This window comes from Emydura macquarii, unplaced genomic scaffold (assembly GCF_026122565.2).
Source record: "Emydura macquarii macquarii isolate MOO-44397 ecotype Brisbane River unplaced genomic scaffold, CSIRO-AGI_Emac_v2 contig_2768, whole genome shotgun sequence".
NCBI lineage: Eukaryota > Metazoa > Chordata > Testudines > Chelidae > Emydura > Emydura macquarii.
In genome coordinates this window covers 12534631-12550943 of record NW_027132905.1, presented here as the reverse complement: position 1 = coordinate 12550943, position 16313 = coordinate 12534631, and the positions used below count along the sequence as shown (strand labels likewise).

Here is a 16313-nt window from a genome sequence, read left to right as displayed (position 1 = left end):
CCGTCGGTGGCAGCAGCAGCAGCAGCGCCCCACCGGTGGAAGTGGGGGGGAGAGGGAGGGAGGGAGGGAGGGAGGGGAGGGGAGGGGAGGTCTGCGTGCCCATTTCCCGCTCTCTCCCACTCCTCCCTTCCCCCTCCCCCACTTGGTCGATGGAAGAGCGCTTTCCGATCTACTCAATTAAGTCCACCTCCCCGAAAGGAGTAAGGCAGCATTGACGGGAGGGCGACTCCCATTGACACAGCGCTGTGAAGACGCCGTGGTGTGCCAACAAAACATGTCAACATTACGTAGCTTGCTTATCTCCCATGGACCGCCGCTACCAGTGTAGACCAGCCCTATATGCTCATTTAGCTACATTAGGCACACAGACACAAAACTGCAAGTCAGTGTAAATTCTTAAGATTACCTAAATTTTGTTTAAAATGAGCAAGGTTTAACAGATTAAATATCCAGGGAAAATATGAGGCACAAAATCAGCGTTAATACCAAAAAAAGTCAAAAGTTTAATCCAGAAGGTCTGGGGAGAAGGAAAAAAAACAAAACTGCTTTTCGTCTTCCAGAAAAGTAAAGAATGAAAGCAATAGAAAAAGATAACAACTTTGACTCATGTGGCAGCTTATCATACCAAGACAATCTAAGTTGCCTTATAAGAGACATAAAACAGCTTAATAATACAGTCTGCAAGACTGAGCTAAGAGCTGAATGCATGGTGAAGGAGTCTGCAATTCTGATGCAAGCAGTGACAAAGTGACCTTGCATTTGCAGAATGACACATTTCACACAGCCTATGTCAGTCTCAGGAGACATCCTCAGGTCAAACGGCACCTCTCTAACCAGCAGAGCCCAGACACAGGGCAAGCCCCCAAAATGAAGTTAAGAGGCTAGTCAGGAGGGGGGAAAAAAAACCTGCAAAATGAGGAAGGATTTAATTCCTGAACACTTTCATTCCTGACTCCACTGGCAACATAAGCAGAGACCGCATCTACTGCCCCGCTAGAAACATTTCCCTATGATCGCAACACGAATCTCAGGGGTAGTACCTAAATGCAGTCAATATATTCTTCCTGTGCATAAGGGCAAGGTATGATGTACACCTCCCAAAGCCCATCAAGGGCAAGGAAGAGAGCAAGTTACATTTACTCAGCATTAGCCGTAAGGTGAAAGCCCCAGTAATTTCTCTTTCTTTCTTTAAAAGGCCACTAGAAATGTGATACCAGCAGAGGAACTGGTACAAACTATATTTATTGCATGTGACATGAGGAGAATCACTGAAACTCACTAGCCGAAAGGAAAAGGGAATGCAAGTGAGATGACAAGCTGCAGGAAGACTGGGAATGGGGAACAAGAGCAGTGTCCCCACTCAGAAGCATGTATTTGGTTTCTATCAATGATCTGAGCTGGCCAAGAAGCCCTGCGTGAATAATTCAGATGCCCAAAACAGGCTCACTACACTCACAGCCACCCAGCCATTAGAAATATTGCTTATTTAATGCTGTTTCAGCAATTATAGAGCACAAAGCAACAGCCCACAAGAAAGCATGTGGCTATAATGGATGTCTGCATGCTTCAGAAGTGCTGAGGGACCAACTGTTCCCAAGTCACCAATAAATAGGCTTTCCAGTAGAATGGTGGTACTTGAACAACATTAACTGTCTTGATGAATGTAATATTCAGCTAATTAAGGGGCCAAAGCTTGAATACTCCAATTCCAGTCAATCGGAGTTAGAAGTGCTCAGCATCTGGCTCAAAGCTCTGACCCATATACACCAAACAGCTGGGCAATTATCAAGCCAATGTCAGTGAAAGGCGATGCTCCTTCTCCTAATACTTATTTTTAAAGACACATATGCGGTCCCTGCTTACAGCCTGCTTTATAAAAATGCAAAGACTACAAATAAGCATTAGCAAACACTAATCTGTACTACGCCACTGCTCAGTGCAGCAAATCACCACACAGGATTACGCCATTTGGGGGTCTCACTTCATTATGAACATACAAGACACATTTAGTTAAGAATGTTAAAATATGCCTCATTTGCTTCCCACAGAGAAAATCAAAACTATTAGCATTTTTCATATTAGACACTTTTGATATTTCTTTTTTGCTCCCCCAAATATGCCCTATGTCTTCTTTGGGAACTTTGGAATTTTATTCCTTGCCAGAAAACAGGAAAAAGCAAACAGTACTCATTTGGGAGCTTTCGACCACAAATTATGCTCAGACATTCATTTCTAAAGTGCTGAACCCACCTTTATGGCTGGGAAGGGAAGAGACAGAAAACGAACAGTAATTTTCATAGAGGTGTTTACCAAAATACCATGCACCGTTGCAACACGGATGTTCTCACAATACATTGCAAATTATACCAGTTTCCCGAAATGCAAGACTTGCAGCACCGTTATTTTCACACTGACCATATAATAGAACATGGGACGAAACGTACAATACTGCCACCTAGCGACCATGTACTGGAATGTTAAACTTGAAATACAGTTTAGATCTGCTCTCCCTGTTAGAGATTTTAGCTTGTCACTGTAACTGTGGCCACACCATTATCTTTCTCTTAATATTTTGATGCCAATAGAATTTTTAGAAGTACTCAGATTTAACAGCAATGGTGAAGTATAAATACTTATGCAGAATATGAATTTTCATCTGTCTAAATACTTCTATGGCTGTTAACATTTGAGCAACTCTCAATTAATGGGTTTTATCCTCAAGAGAAACATTACCCCCATGCTACTGATGGATAAAGCAGCACAAAGAGATTAAGTGACTTGACCATGGTTGCACAGGAAAGCCTGTGGCTAAACCAGAATTTGAATTCAGTCAGTTCTCCCAATTCCCAAGGCACGGCCCTATCCACTCCCATCCTTCCTTGTCCATTCCCCCTTCCCTTTTCTTCCCTCGTTCACTCATGCAGGATACACATAACCCATCAAGTCATAACAAAATTAATTCGTAATTAAAAATACTTTGGACATGTAAGACTTTCTAACCAAAAGGCTTAAAACACTTTGTAAACACTACCTAAATAAACCTCAGAGGAAAACTGGGGAAGTAGACAGACTTTCTGTTATCCCCAGTGCACAAGCAGGTAAAGTGAGACATGCATAAGTGAAGTGATTTGCCCAAGGACATACAGTGAGTCAGTGACAAAGCAGGAACAGAATTCTGGAATCCTAACTTCTGGGCTACTACTTAAGCCACTACAAAACACTGCTGGATGCAAAGTGCATGCATGTGGGTGGGAAAACCTCACTTGGACTGGGCAAGAGAGAGACCACATACAGAGGCCAACTCTTTGGTTAAGTACAGGAGAAGCACACTTCTGTGCACCTCAGAAATGATGGTGTCCTATTGGTAACTGCGAGCACATTAGGAATTTAAATTTATGCAGGGTCAAACATCACACCTCCTTACATAGAATGTGTGTGCACTGTATTGTTTTGCACAGTTGCTCATTACAACTGCAATCTGTTGTGGCAGTATACACGAGAAATGTTTATGGCACCAATGCTAGAAGGCAATGATGCGTCATTGATTTCGTCTGTCCAGCGCTACTTGAGCAGAGCAAGATGCATAGCAAGGCAGCTAGTATACATTCCTCTGCCCTCCTGGCCAGGGTCCTTCCCATCCACAAAGGTCTCCTGCAAGGCAGCTCACCTCATACAGCCATGCTATCATGCCAACCCAATTTTCTCCAGACGCTAAACTAAATTTCAGGAAATTATAAGCTTAATTTTGTCGCTCTCGCACAAGCAAGTTCTGATCAGAGAGAATGTGTCCATCATTCTTACCAAGCTATTGCCAGCCGAAAGTTTAGGACGGCAGATTCTGAAGCTATAGTAAAATCCCTTTTTGGTGATCTTCTGACTCCGCTCTCTGACCAGCACAAACATAATGACTGTTCTCAAGCACATCATTTTCTTCATTGACTCATGTTAAAAAAAAAAAAGTCACACAAGCTCAATCAGGTTTTGTGGTTTCCAAGAATGCTTATGAGACAGGAATTTCCACGCTTCATTTACATAAAAAGGAGGTGGATTTAGCCTCCAACTGATAAATACAGTTATAAAAATAAACAAATAAAATAAATAAAAACATACTACTGAAATAAATAAATAAAAACATACTACTGAAATACAACGATTTTTAAACAAGGCCAAGTCAGGTCAGTGTGTAATGCACATGTTGCTGCTGGTATAACCATGTGTGCACAGGCATGTCAATGGCTTGGCTTCAGTAAGTAAATCAATGCCTATGTGCCCCCTTCCATCGGTGTGAGAAGAGAAGACTGTCCCACTCACCGATCCACTGCTTCCACATCAAAGCAAAACCTCTTCTCTATTGAGTCAGTTTTCCGTCGTGTGCAGGATTTGAGGGTGACTGCTTCATCTTCTCCCTACATGGACACAGGACTTTTAGATTGGGTTGAGATCAGACCTTTGTATATTACACTTACTCAGCCTACTAGAATTACAGTTAATGTATATTAACCCCAGAGGGGACGGCTTGCAGGTCTAAGCGCAAGGTTTGAAATAGCCACGCTCCCTAGAATTACAACATTGGAACCTTTGCCATGTTGATTTGTCTCTTCATTCTTGCCGAGTAGTTAGATTTAGTTCCACAGTTTTCCAAGTGCATTCCCTTCAGAAAACACTTTTATAAAGTTGTTAAGAGGGGTCCTGTTTATCCCACATAACTATCACATACTCCACAGCTCTTGTAAAACAAGAGAGTTTGACCCACTGTTCATTCCCTTCCCTTGCTATACGGTGCACTATCAATCTGGGTGTCACCCTTCACCACAGGGGTAGCTGCATTTCAGTGGTATTTTCATGCACACATTCTTGAGTGAAACAGGCAGGCATCATATAAAAATCATACTAGATAACAAAGAGATGCCAAAGCCAGCGTACCATTCTCCTTTTCTAGCATTCATCTTCTGGATTAATTTCGTGGGATGTTATGCAAAGTGTAATAATCAGACAGTGAGTGTGTTCACCACTGTCCTCTGCTGGATGGAATCAGAACTGCTTCAGTGTTCAGTTAAAGGAGATTTTCCTTAAGCTTGAGTGGTAGGTATCTGTGCTCTTACTGCTTTGTAAAGTGGCCACAAGCATGCTATAATACATTAAAACTATATATCAGCTCATTTAATAAAATGCATGCGAACTGAGCACACACTTACTAGCACAGAACAGGAATTGCAATGGAAGCATGATAAAGATGCTTTTTATAGGAACGTTGCCCATGACATGTATGAGTAGCAACAATAAACATAGCACAGGTTTCTTTAATATGACACGAACTTACACAGGATTCTTTGCTCTCAGTTGTTGAGTGATTCTATCTATGTCCTCTTGTTGTCTCAGGTGAATTTTTAAAAAGACACTGATGGTTCAAATTTAAAACAAAAAACAAAGAACAACTCTGAAACAGTTTTGAGTCTGCAATCTTCTTGTGCTTTTTCATGCCTTTTTTGCAGCTTCACTGACCAGTCATGCTGGACAAATCACAACCCTGACATCAACCATTCAAGAAAATATATTAGGGACCTAACATAAACAACAATAGCGTCTTCTAATGAGCTCTCCACATTGACTGCAAGACTTCTGCCAAGAGGATCAATAGAGTTAGCTTGTGCCCCATTCTTAAACTCCTTTCCCTGAAGTTGGCTGGATTTGTCCACCGCTGCTAGAGAGGGGTATTCAAAGAACACAATTTGGAGAAAGCAATTTTAAACTGATTAATATTTGGCTCCAGCCATAGCCTGAGGTGGTTTCCCCGAGAGGCTGGAAACAGGCTGATGACAGACAGAGCCTCCACAGCCTACTACAACAGAAATCCCTCTGCTGATCAAGGTCATACATCTCCTTCCTGCTGTTGTCTGCTTCAGAAAGATTCCTGGAATGCCTTCCAGAATGGGAAAACTTGCAAGGCCTCTAAAAAACGAGAGTACTGATTATAGCAGAGTCACTACGGGCTGGTCTACCTTTGAAAATTATACTGGTATAACTGTGTCTGTGATTTTTTACTGATACAGCTATCATGGTACAAGTGCCAGTGCAGTACCATTATACTGATAGAAAGGTGCCTTATATTGGTACAGTTAAAGCAGCAAAAACAAAAATATCTTCTATTGTGGACAAGCCCTAAATGGAGTGAGCCTCCCCTGGGACAGAGTCCCGCTTGAGACCAGAAAGCAATGGACAAGAGTCCATTCTACCTGGGACAGAGTGTGTATGAGGAGCCATGGGTGCCAGTCACCAATACATTAACCTCAGGAGAGATATTGTATCATTACTGAGTTGTAGGGGAGCCGAAGTAAAGCACTTTAACTGGGCCTCAGCTGGACCTTGTCCTTACAGAATACTGTATACAGGGGCTCCGAGGTCAAGGCCCTAATCTCGGAGACCCTCCTGGCTGAGGTAACGGCCACCAGGAAGGCTACCTTCCATGAAAGGATAAGTAGAGGGCATGAAGCCATGGGTTCAAAGGGGGGCCCCGTGAGTCTCGAGAAGACCAGGCTGAGATCCCAGGGAGGCACCGGGTCCCAGACCTGCGGATAAAGCCTCTCCAGTCCCTTGAGGAACCTGACCGACACTGGATGGGAGAACAGCGATCTCCCTTCTAGCAGCTGATGGAAGGCTGAAATGGCTGCCAGGTGAACCTTCAACGAGGCCAGAGCCAGACCCTGGAGCTTTAGCTGGAGCAGGTACTCCAAGATCGCCTGTATAGGCGAGAGGCTGGGCTGAATACCCTGGGACTCTGCCCAACAGGTAAACTGCCTCCACTTAGCCCAATACACAACCTGTGTGGAAGGCTTCCTGCTGCCAAGCAGGACTTGCTGGACCTGCACCAAGCAGGCTCTCTCTCCCTCCATCAGCCACAGAGCCTCCAGACCGTGAGGTGCAGAGAGTCCAGGTCCGGGTGCAACAGGCGACCGCGGTCCTAGGATAGAAGGTCATGGTGCCCAAAAGATCCGCCAGCATGCTGAACCAATGCTGTTTCGGCCAGACCAGAGCAATGAGTATAACGTTTGCCCTGTCCCTCTTTATTTTCAGCAGGACCTTAGGTAGGAGCGGAATGGACAAAAAACGCATACAAGGAATGAGTCGGAAATCAACCTAGTCTCGTGATCCCGGAGCGAGCAGAACCTCGGACGTCGTGTTCCAGGTCGACGTGAATAGGTCCAGTTGGGGAACGCCCCACTTCTGGAAAATCATAGCCACCACCTCTGGGTGCAACGACCAGAAGCGGCGGGGTGGAAACGACCAGCTGAGGCAATCCGCCTTGTCGTTCCTCACTCCTGGGAGGTGAGAGGCAATCAAGTGGAAATCGTGCCTCATGGCAATGTCCCACAGACAGATAGCTTCCTCGCAGAATGCTGAGGAGTGCGCTCCACCCTGCCTGTTTATGTAAAACATGGCTGGGGTGTTCTCCATCAGCACCTGCACCACTCTGCCTGTCAGGAATCGGAGGAACACCTTGCACGCCAGGCGAATGGCCCTCAGCTCCTTGATGTTGATGTGCAGGCATCTCTCCTCCCCCGACCAGAGCCCCTGAGTGTCTAGGTTGGCGCTGATGTGGGATCCCCATCCTACGTCCGATGCATCGGAATTAAGGGTGACTGATGGGACCAGTTCCCTGAACAGAAAGCCCTTCATCACTGCCCTGGGAGTCCGCCACCAGTTTAGGGAGGCTAAGACGGGCAGGGGCCTGGAGTCTTTCAGACTGTGCAGCTTCGCATCGGTCTGGTCAGAGAATAGGGCCGACCCATCAAAGGGGAGGTCCTGAATAGACTGCTGCACCTCCTGGGACAGGCCCGAGGATTGCAGCCACGAGCAACTTCTCATACAGATTGTGGAGGCTATGGCCCTGCCCACCGAGTCAGCAGTGTCACAGGATGTCTGGTGCGCTGCCCTAGCTACCTGGCGACCACGGAAGGGGTTTACCACAGGGCCTTTACAATCTTAAGGACCCTTTCGTGGACTGGGAGGGCCACTCTTGCTGGGGCAGCCGCCGCCAGTACATTAAAGAGGCTATTTTCGGCCTCTTAACTCCTTCACCTCCAGCCCCAAGTTGGAGGCTACCCTCTTGAGCAGCTCCTGGTGCGCCCTGAAATCCTCCAGTGGCGTCAAGTGGTCCCAGGAGACTGCCTCGTCAGGTGAGGAGGAAGAAGACTGCCGAGGTGCATCCCGCGGGTGCACCCCCTCCTGACGAAGGGTTGCACCCACTGAGGGTCCCTCCATGGGGTCTGACTCCTCGTCCGAGGAGTGGTGTCTGTGGGCCTTCTCCTGAGCCGGAGGCACAGACTGCACCCCCGATGACATAATGGATTGGGGTCCCGGTCCCACCTGGATACCCCATGGGGCCCAATAGTGCCACTGTTGCGGCCATTGTCCTTGGGGCCAACCTGGGGCTGACTGCGCCACAGGCTGTGATGCTTTGTGGGGGCATTGGCTCTCCCGACAACTGTCCCCCCTGGAGACCCCGAGTCATCCTCATAGTCAGAGGCCTTGGACCAGCGGTGCCGTGTACATCCTCGGTCCCAGGCACCCTTCCGTGCCGGGGACCACCCTCTCGACGCCTCCAACCTGGAAGACGATGAGGACTGCCTCCGTCACCGTGAGTGGTGCCGACAAACGGAGCTGCACTCCGAAGTGCTAGAGATACCGGAGCGTCATCTCGGTACCGATGATTTCCGCTGCCACTTGCCTTGCAGCCCTGCAGACACCTTCAGTGACCGAGGTCGGCGCCACTCCGAACTCCTTGGTGCTGAGCCAGACTCCAGCTACCTGGTTCCATGTCGTGGACTGCATGGTGCTGGGTCCTCTGACGGCAACCAGGTTCTGCGCCGTCTAAGTACGGGCGAACTCCTCAGTGCCGGGGATCTGGAACGGGAGCTGTCCGAGCGCCACCTGGCAGACCTCGACTGGTATCACCTCCTGGCATGCGCTGCCTCCAGTGCCAGGGAGTGACGTGGGCACCGAGAGGGAGACTCCACGTCCCGTGCCAGAGCAGGTCGGCTCGATGACGCCGACCTGGAGCGACTACTGGGGGAGCAGCTCCGCTCTACCCTTGGAGACCGTCCAGCGGGAGATCTTTCTCTCCGTACCGGGGATCTCCACCGTCATTCAGGGGGACCTAACGCGCATTTCCCCCGTGACACCGACCCCTTCTCCCTCGGCGGAGGTGGCATAGGCAAAGCCAACAAGGCTCTTGCTGCCTGAAAAGCCTCCGGTGTCGACAGGGGAACTCTCCCACTCCCAGGAGTCGGGGGAGGCTCCCTCACCAGAGATGCAGGCACCAGAGAAGACTCAACGGGCCGGGTCTGGTGCATCTCCATACTTGACCCTGCCCATACCAACGGCGCAGGGGAGAGTCTGCGCTCTGCACGCTGCTTCTTCCTCTTCGGTGCCAGTGATGTTGCGTGGTGCCAAGTTGAGGGCGGTGCCAGCTTTGCGCTCTGTACTGAGGTCACGCTCGGTACCAAGGTGGAGCGGGCCAGCTTGGACGCTGAGCAGAGTGCTGCCTCCATCAACAGGCTTTCAACCGGATTTCTCAGTCCTTTTGATTCCTCAGTTTAAAAGCCCTGCAAATCTTACATTTCTCTTTTCTGTGGGTTTCCCCCATGCACTTAAGGCAGAGGTTGTGGGGGTCGCTGAGCAGGAAGGCCTTCCCGCAGGAGGCACATGGCTTGAATTCCGGCGACCGGGGCATAGCCCGGCCGCTCAGAGTCCCAACAGGGACTTGCCTTATCTCTAACTACTCTTAACAACACTTAACTACTTAACTAACTAAAACTAACTTGAATATCAAACAAGTCTGAACAAGGGGAATAGTACCTTCTGAGAGCAAGGCTAGTTCCAGCAACTGTCATGGGTGGAAAGAAGGAGCTGAGGGGGTGTAGGGCCGGCAGCGCCTCATATACCGCGGCATGTGCGAGGGGTTCCAGAGGGCACCGGAGCCGGCCGTATGAGATCTGCTAAGGGGAAAAAAGTTCCGGGTAACCATGCACACACCTATAGTGGAATGGACATGGAGTAAGCACTTGAAGAAGAACAGGTAAATCATCAAGTGATCCATCCCCGGCACTCACTCCCAGCTTTCTGGCAAACAGAGACTAGGGACATTTCAAAGCATGGTTTTGCATCCCTGCCCATCCTGGCTAATAGTGATTGATGGATCTATCCTCCATGAACTTTCTAGTTTTTTTTTTAATCCTGTTATAATCTTGGCCTTCACAACATCCTCTGGCAAAGAGTTCAACGGGTTGACTTGGGAAAGATTCCTCTAGTAGACCTAACAGGACTTCAAACCAAAAGCTCCTGGAGCTGGAATCTGAACCAACAGTGTATCACTGTGTGACCCTGACCAAGTCACTAACTTCTCAGTCTCAGTTTCCCAACTGTAAAATGAGGACCCTACTTGTCATAGTGTTCTGAGGATTCACTAATTAGTGTCTGCACTTACAAATTGCTATACAAAGTACTAAGAAGTAACTAGAGCAGAACTGAAAAACTACTGCTCACCCTCTGTTAGACATGTGCCTGCTTTTACTTTTTACATTTTTTTCTTTCACAAATAAAAAAGAAAACAGCAGAAGAGAGAGAAGAAAAACAGGCCCAGTCCCAGTATAGCAGTGTTACTGCTTAGTGTAAACCTGTTGCAGAGGATTTCATTTACAAATGATTGCGTGTGGACACAGATCCCAGACTGAATGGATACAACAACATTTGCATGCGTGATGACATATTATGGTCAGGTCACCTTTAAAAAGGGGAATGATCTCAGTAGGTTATGTGCTTGATTAAGAAATATAAATGCATACAGTGAAGAATATATCTGGCATTGGCCACAGTCAGAAGACAGGATACTGAGCTAGATGGACCATTGGTCTGACCAGGTATGGCCATTGTTATGTACTTGTGTTCTTACACTAAACCAAATTTAGGTCACTTCATTTCTGAGAGGGTCCACACAGGGGTTTAATGCAGTTTAACTAATGCACTTTTAATTCTCTCCTTTAGTTAATTCGGATTAACTTCCCCGAGTGTCCCCAGTAGACAAGCCTTTAGCGTGTCCACATATGGATTTATTCTTAAATAGCTCCATAAGTAGACAAGTTCTTACTCAGAGTTTGTTGGGCCAAGAGCAAGACTCACACCAGCATCTCTTCCCCAGAAAATGACCATTAGAATGCCTTGTTATGAGGGCATGCACTCATGACTTGGCATATTTCCACTCACCCCTTTTCCTCCAGATTTCTGGTCAAATGGTACCATAGTGATTCGTTTAGATTCCCTCTGATATGTGCAGTAATGCTTCACCCAGGAGGTCCCAAAGTGACCTATAACGGAATTTAAGTTTTGAGATTTCTAGCCATTAACTACAGTCTACAAAGCAGTCACGTTAACAAAGCCACACCTTCAATGATCAATTAAACATCCTAAGAAGAACTATACAGAGTTTTGCATCTCTAGTTTTCAAAAGCACTTTGCAAGAGTAAAAGCATTATCATTCCCATTGTATGGATGGGAAAGCTGAGATACAGAGTTAAATCAATCACTGGCACAGTCAGGCATAGAAGCTATGTCTCCAGGCTCCCAGCCCAACATCCTATCAAATGGACCAAACTGCCTCCAGTTGACAGACCTGGTAATTTGCTACATTAGCTTTAGTTTCACATACAGTGATATAATCAGAGAATTAGCTACAGAAATACTACAGAATAGACCTATTAGTATTTATCGTGTCCATCTTTATTAACTCCTGTATATTCTCTACGATTGGCCCCATCCAATTTTGGCATGTACCAAGCAATGAAGCTTCAGCAATTTCACTTGAGCAAATTACTCCTCAGTCTGCTATGTTGGATCTCCCTGCTATCATTGGCCTACATGTAATTTCAGATTATTCCTAGAATAATTTACTCACTCTCCTTGCAAGACATTTAGTGAGGTTCTCCTTCTTTTATCCCACTGTACAGACTTCAGCCCTTTTTGCATACAAGTTTCTTGCTTTTAAGGAAGATATTCTCCTAATTGCTTTCCCACTTTTGCCTGAGATATCACCCTATAGCCCTATAATGCCTCTCAGTCAGGAAATCATGAATTTCTATCTATGTACTTATCTGCCTCCATTACCATAGTATCAGAACACTTCACGATCTGTAATGTATTTCCCCTCACACATCTCCATGGGATAGGGAACTGCTGTTATTCTCATTTTACAGGTGGGGAACTGAGGCACAGTAAGGACAAGTGACTTGCCCAAGGCCACACAGGAGTGGAGCAGGGAATTGAACAAGTCTCCTTAGTCTCAGGCTAGCGCCTTAACCACTGGACTCTCCTTCCTCTTCATAGAAATTAAAGATCGAATTGACTCATAAGATCACTTAGGTGTCTTTCCTGGCCCTTGGATCAGGCCCAGTAGCTGGTTTCTAGTCCCTCCCCCTACCAGGGCAGGGCTGTTCCATGCAATATCTTCTCGAGCATCAAGACCTTTACTTCTATCCACCTGGGGTGGTAAGACAACTTGCTGAAAAGGGCTTTGAATTAAAATGCCAGACTCGGGGAATTTCAAAGTTACACAGTCAGAGCAAAATGCCCTATGTGTAGCCCCTACCTATTCAGGTTAGTTCTGCGCACAATTCATTCTTCAGGGACTGCAAAGAGAGAGTATATGAAGAGGCTAACAGTCTCGGCAAGGAACAGACTACCTCACTGGGTGTAAAACACCAAAGGTAGGTAAAAGGTGAACTGTGAGGCATAAACCACAGAATGACCTCATATGCTGTTTGCCCCACTGGATACACCTGCAGCAGCACCACAATGCAGAGTCACCATGGGGAAAAGCTGAAGGAGCTGGAAATAATTTCCCAGAACTGCTGACAGTTGGGATGCTCCTGCAGAAAGCTGCACAAGTGGCTACCCTATGCCTGTAATTCAAATCCAACTCAAGAATTAACAGGATTTACCTCCTCCCCTACTCTCCCCCATCACCTCTTGCCATTTCACATGGACCATGATGTTTTGCAGAGCCAGGGCTCCCACTTTGCACTTTAGTCTCCTCCTGAATGGCAGCCCAGAGAGCAGCTCAGTAACTTCAAGGCAACAGTACTTACGTTTCTCCTGGACATAGAGATAACCCTCCATTGTGTAAGGGCTGACGTTCTTATTCTCATGGGGATTCTCCTTCATCTTCCTCATCAAGGACTCAACCTCCGACCTTGTTCCTTCAAAACGATTTCTTGTCTATAATTTTCAAAAAACTTATTATCCATTATCCACGTTTCCACAGAGCTTTACACCCAGCATTACCTCTGCGCTATTATAAAGGAAGTGACATAAAAGCAACCCATGAATAGTGGCTAACTTTATCTGGTATATTTCTTTGCCCTCTTGAAATCTAGGTGGGAACCCTCACAGCCACACCAGCCCTGGTTCAGCAGTCCATCCCTATTCAGCAAAGTACTGAAGCCCATGTTTATGTCCCACTGACTTCAGTGGCACTTACGTTCATATTTTAACACTTTGCTGAGTATGAATGGATTTAAGCATGCGCTTTGCTTAACTGGAGTCTCTGTTTCCTCAATTCATAGTTTTTAAGGCTAATAGCTTGCTTAGGACTGGCAGTGCTGCTAACCATTCAGGCTACCCAACACTTCCCATTAAAAACCCTGTTTTCAGTTACTTGTAACGTTGTCAAACTTTTCTACATCAGGTGTCTGCCTCAGGCTGAATTTTATTGGAAAATTTCTGCCAAAATGATTCAGCCATTTCTGAGAATGAGGCAAGGAAAAAAGTACATTTTACCCAGGCTAAATTCTGGAAACATTTTCTTTGAGAAGGAATAGCACCACTATGCTCTAGAGCAAGGGCTGGAAATTTGGCAAGCAGTTGGGCTTTTGTGCCAGTGATGTGCCTTCAGTTCTTGTGAAAATCACTCAGATTTGGCCAAGTTATAAACCTTTAAAAAAAAAAAAATCAGTTTGCACATGCTCTGTAGAGACTTGCTACAGCTTCAGTTTAATTCCCCGAAGATCCCATCCTCTGTGTGCAAGCCCTAGCCTGGGGTTGAGCAGGTTTTTCCTGGCAATTGCAGCGGTGGGCCTCTGTAGACTGTGCCAGGCCCAGGTCAGGGCACTGGAACTGAGAGCAGGTAGCCAGTCTGTGCTCTGCCCAGGCAACATGGAGGAGGAAGCTGCCTTAACTGAATGCAGAAGGGACAAGATCAAGACCTAGGGATGTAGGGCAAGTAGATTGGATAAGAAGCCAAGGAGGGGTGGGAAACTAGGAACCAGAGAAGCAGGGGAGACAGACATGACGAGGACCTAGGGTGCAGGGGGAGAACTAGAACTGGCACTGACAATTTGAATGCTGGCATTTCCCAACTTCTGAAGGCTTGGCTTTGCAATAATAATAAAAAGGTTGTGTCAAATCTGGTTTCCTGAACAAAACCACAGAGCACTATTGCAGGATGACCCAGCATTCCTCATTTTGACAGGTACATTAATGAATTCCATTCAGTTTTGTAAACTAGCATTCAGGGGCCAAGGCTGGTAAGGGACAGAACACAAGGGACCCCAGTTACTCTTTGCTGAAAAAGGCAGCACCACACAACTATACGCAAGACACAACAACAAACTGCTGTCATTCATAAAATGGCTTCACGGGAGCTATATTTTTAAGTTTTAGGGGGGAAAAACAAGCACTGCGGTGTTTATTTGTTTTATGTGAGTTTTCTGATGACTTTGTTTCAGACAGAATTAAGCAAATATGCATCCTTTGGAGAAAAACAGTAATCCTAATAAAAGAAACAAGCAATGAATATCTGATCTCCCAAACACAGGCACAAGTCCACCTGTTGGATATTAACCATATGCCTGGCTAAGGAAAGGAGGCTGTGCAAGTTCTCTCATCTACAGAAATCCCAATGTCTGCCACTGACAAAAAAAAAAAAAAAGTCGCAATTCTGAAGAAAACAATTCTTTGAAATACTTGCTAAAAGCTAATGACTGCTGTCTGCTAACCAAGTCTTCCTGAGGATGTCTGGCTCTCTGCACTTGCCATGCCCAGGGGAATAAATTACTATTTGGTTTGTGCATCTAGTGTAGTATCATCTACAAAAAAAAGCATTTGCTTTCAATTATGCCATAAAACCTTCTGTTGAGTGGCACGCAGGAAAGCTAATTTTGTATATAGTGAAAATGTTAATTCTCTGTGCAAAGACATTCACACACATGCACATACAGACTTCCCCCTTTACATACACTTACATTCTGTATGCTGATTGTCAGCTCTGTCTTGAAGTCACTGAAGTCCTTTGCGAGTTCATAGCCATGATGGTAGAATGTGAAGAGCCCCTGCAGGAATGCCAGCAGCTGCAAAGGACCGGGTTCATCAATAGAGACCACCACTTTTTTCAAACTGAGTGTTGCTGAAGATGTCATTGCATGGATCAATGTTTTAGAGGGGCAGATTTTCAAAGGCATAAATGGGAATTAGTAAATTAGTTAACAGTTCATGGGAGTTGGGCACTTTTTGGTGCCTTTGAAAAAAAATCTCCCTCTACACTTTGATATGTGCACATACAGAGTTGAATAATTTAGGAGTTCTTATACAGGGGGGCAAAATAAGCAACGCAGATGAGGGAAGAAGAGAGTGAAGACATGGATGAGACAGAGAAGTTTAAGGGGTGTAACTTCTATGATCTCTTTTCAAAAATGGATAGGGACAGGAGATGCTGGCAGGAAGGCACACGCAGGCCATCAGGGGATACAGGACCTTGTGGAAGAAACATTCAAGAGAATAGCAAAATGCAACCCATCAGAGTTTTGTGCCCAGTGAACAAGGAGCTAAAAGCTCCATCTCGATTGCCATGTCCCCCTTGCCCAATTGCTACCCAACCCTTTCTGTGAGCACAATAGGGAGGATGTCTTTAGAAAGGTTGGTCTCTACGACCAGAGTCAAGGCTCTGGGTGGAAGTCAGCTGGGGGAGTTACCCCTTTTCCTTCCTGGTTAGCATTTCTTTCTCTTACCTGTCCTAAATTCTATCTGTTAAGGAAGAGACCTTGCCGACTAAAATTTGTGGTTGTTTTTCTTCTATGCACGGTCATTCCATCAGCTTACAAATCCGGCTGATCTCCACTGGTTTCTACAGACAACCAGTAGCTCAAACAACCTGTTGTTCTGTTCCTAAACTTAGCTGCCAATTGGAATATGTTGAAAATTTTCACCTGGAGTTTACAAGAGGGCCATCCCTCCCCCCCCCGAATTCTTCTCTTCCCTTTCTCTCTCTC

At 46.1% G+C, this 16313-nt stretch overlaps 1 protein-coding gene across 2 annotated transcripts in view; it reads right to left on the bottom strand.

Annotated features, from left to right (window-relative positions):
* The window catches only part of ARHGAP26 (Rho GTPase activating protein 26), a 306079-nt gene that overhangs the window by 180827 nt on the left and 108939 nt on the right, over positions 1-16313 (bottom strand). For both annotated transcript variants that reach the window (XM_067567247.1, XM_067567246.1), the window contains exons 7-10: positions 15291-15395; positions 13137-13266; positions 11260-11360; positions 4312-4406 (exon numbers count right to left, since the gene is read on the bottom strand). In XM_067567247.1, the coding sequence (XP_067423348.1) occupies positions 4312-4406; positions 11260-11360; positions 13137-13266; positions 15291-15395 (431 nt within the window). The remainder of the gene's footprint in view (positions 1-4311; positions 4407-11259; positions 11361-13136; positions 13267-15290; positions 15396-16313) is intronic.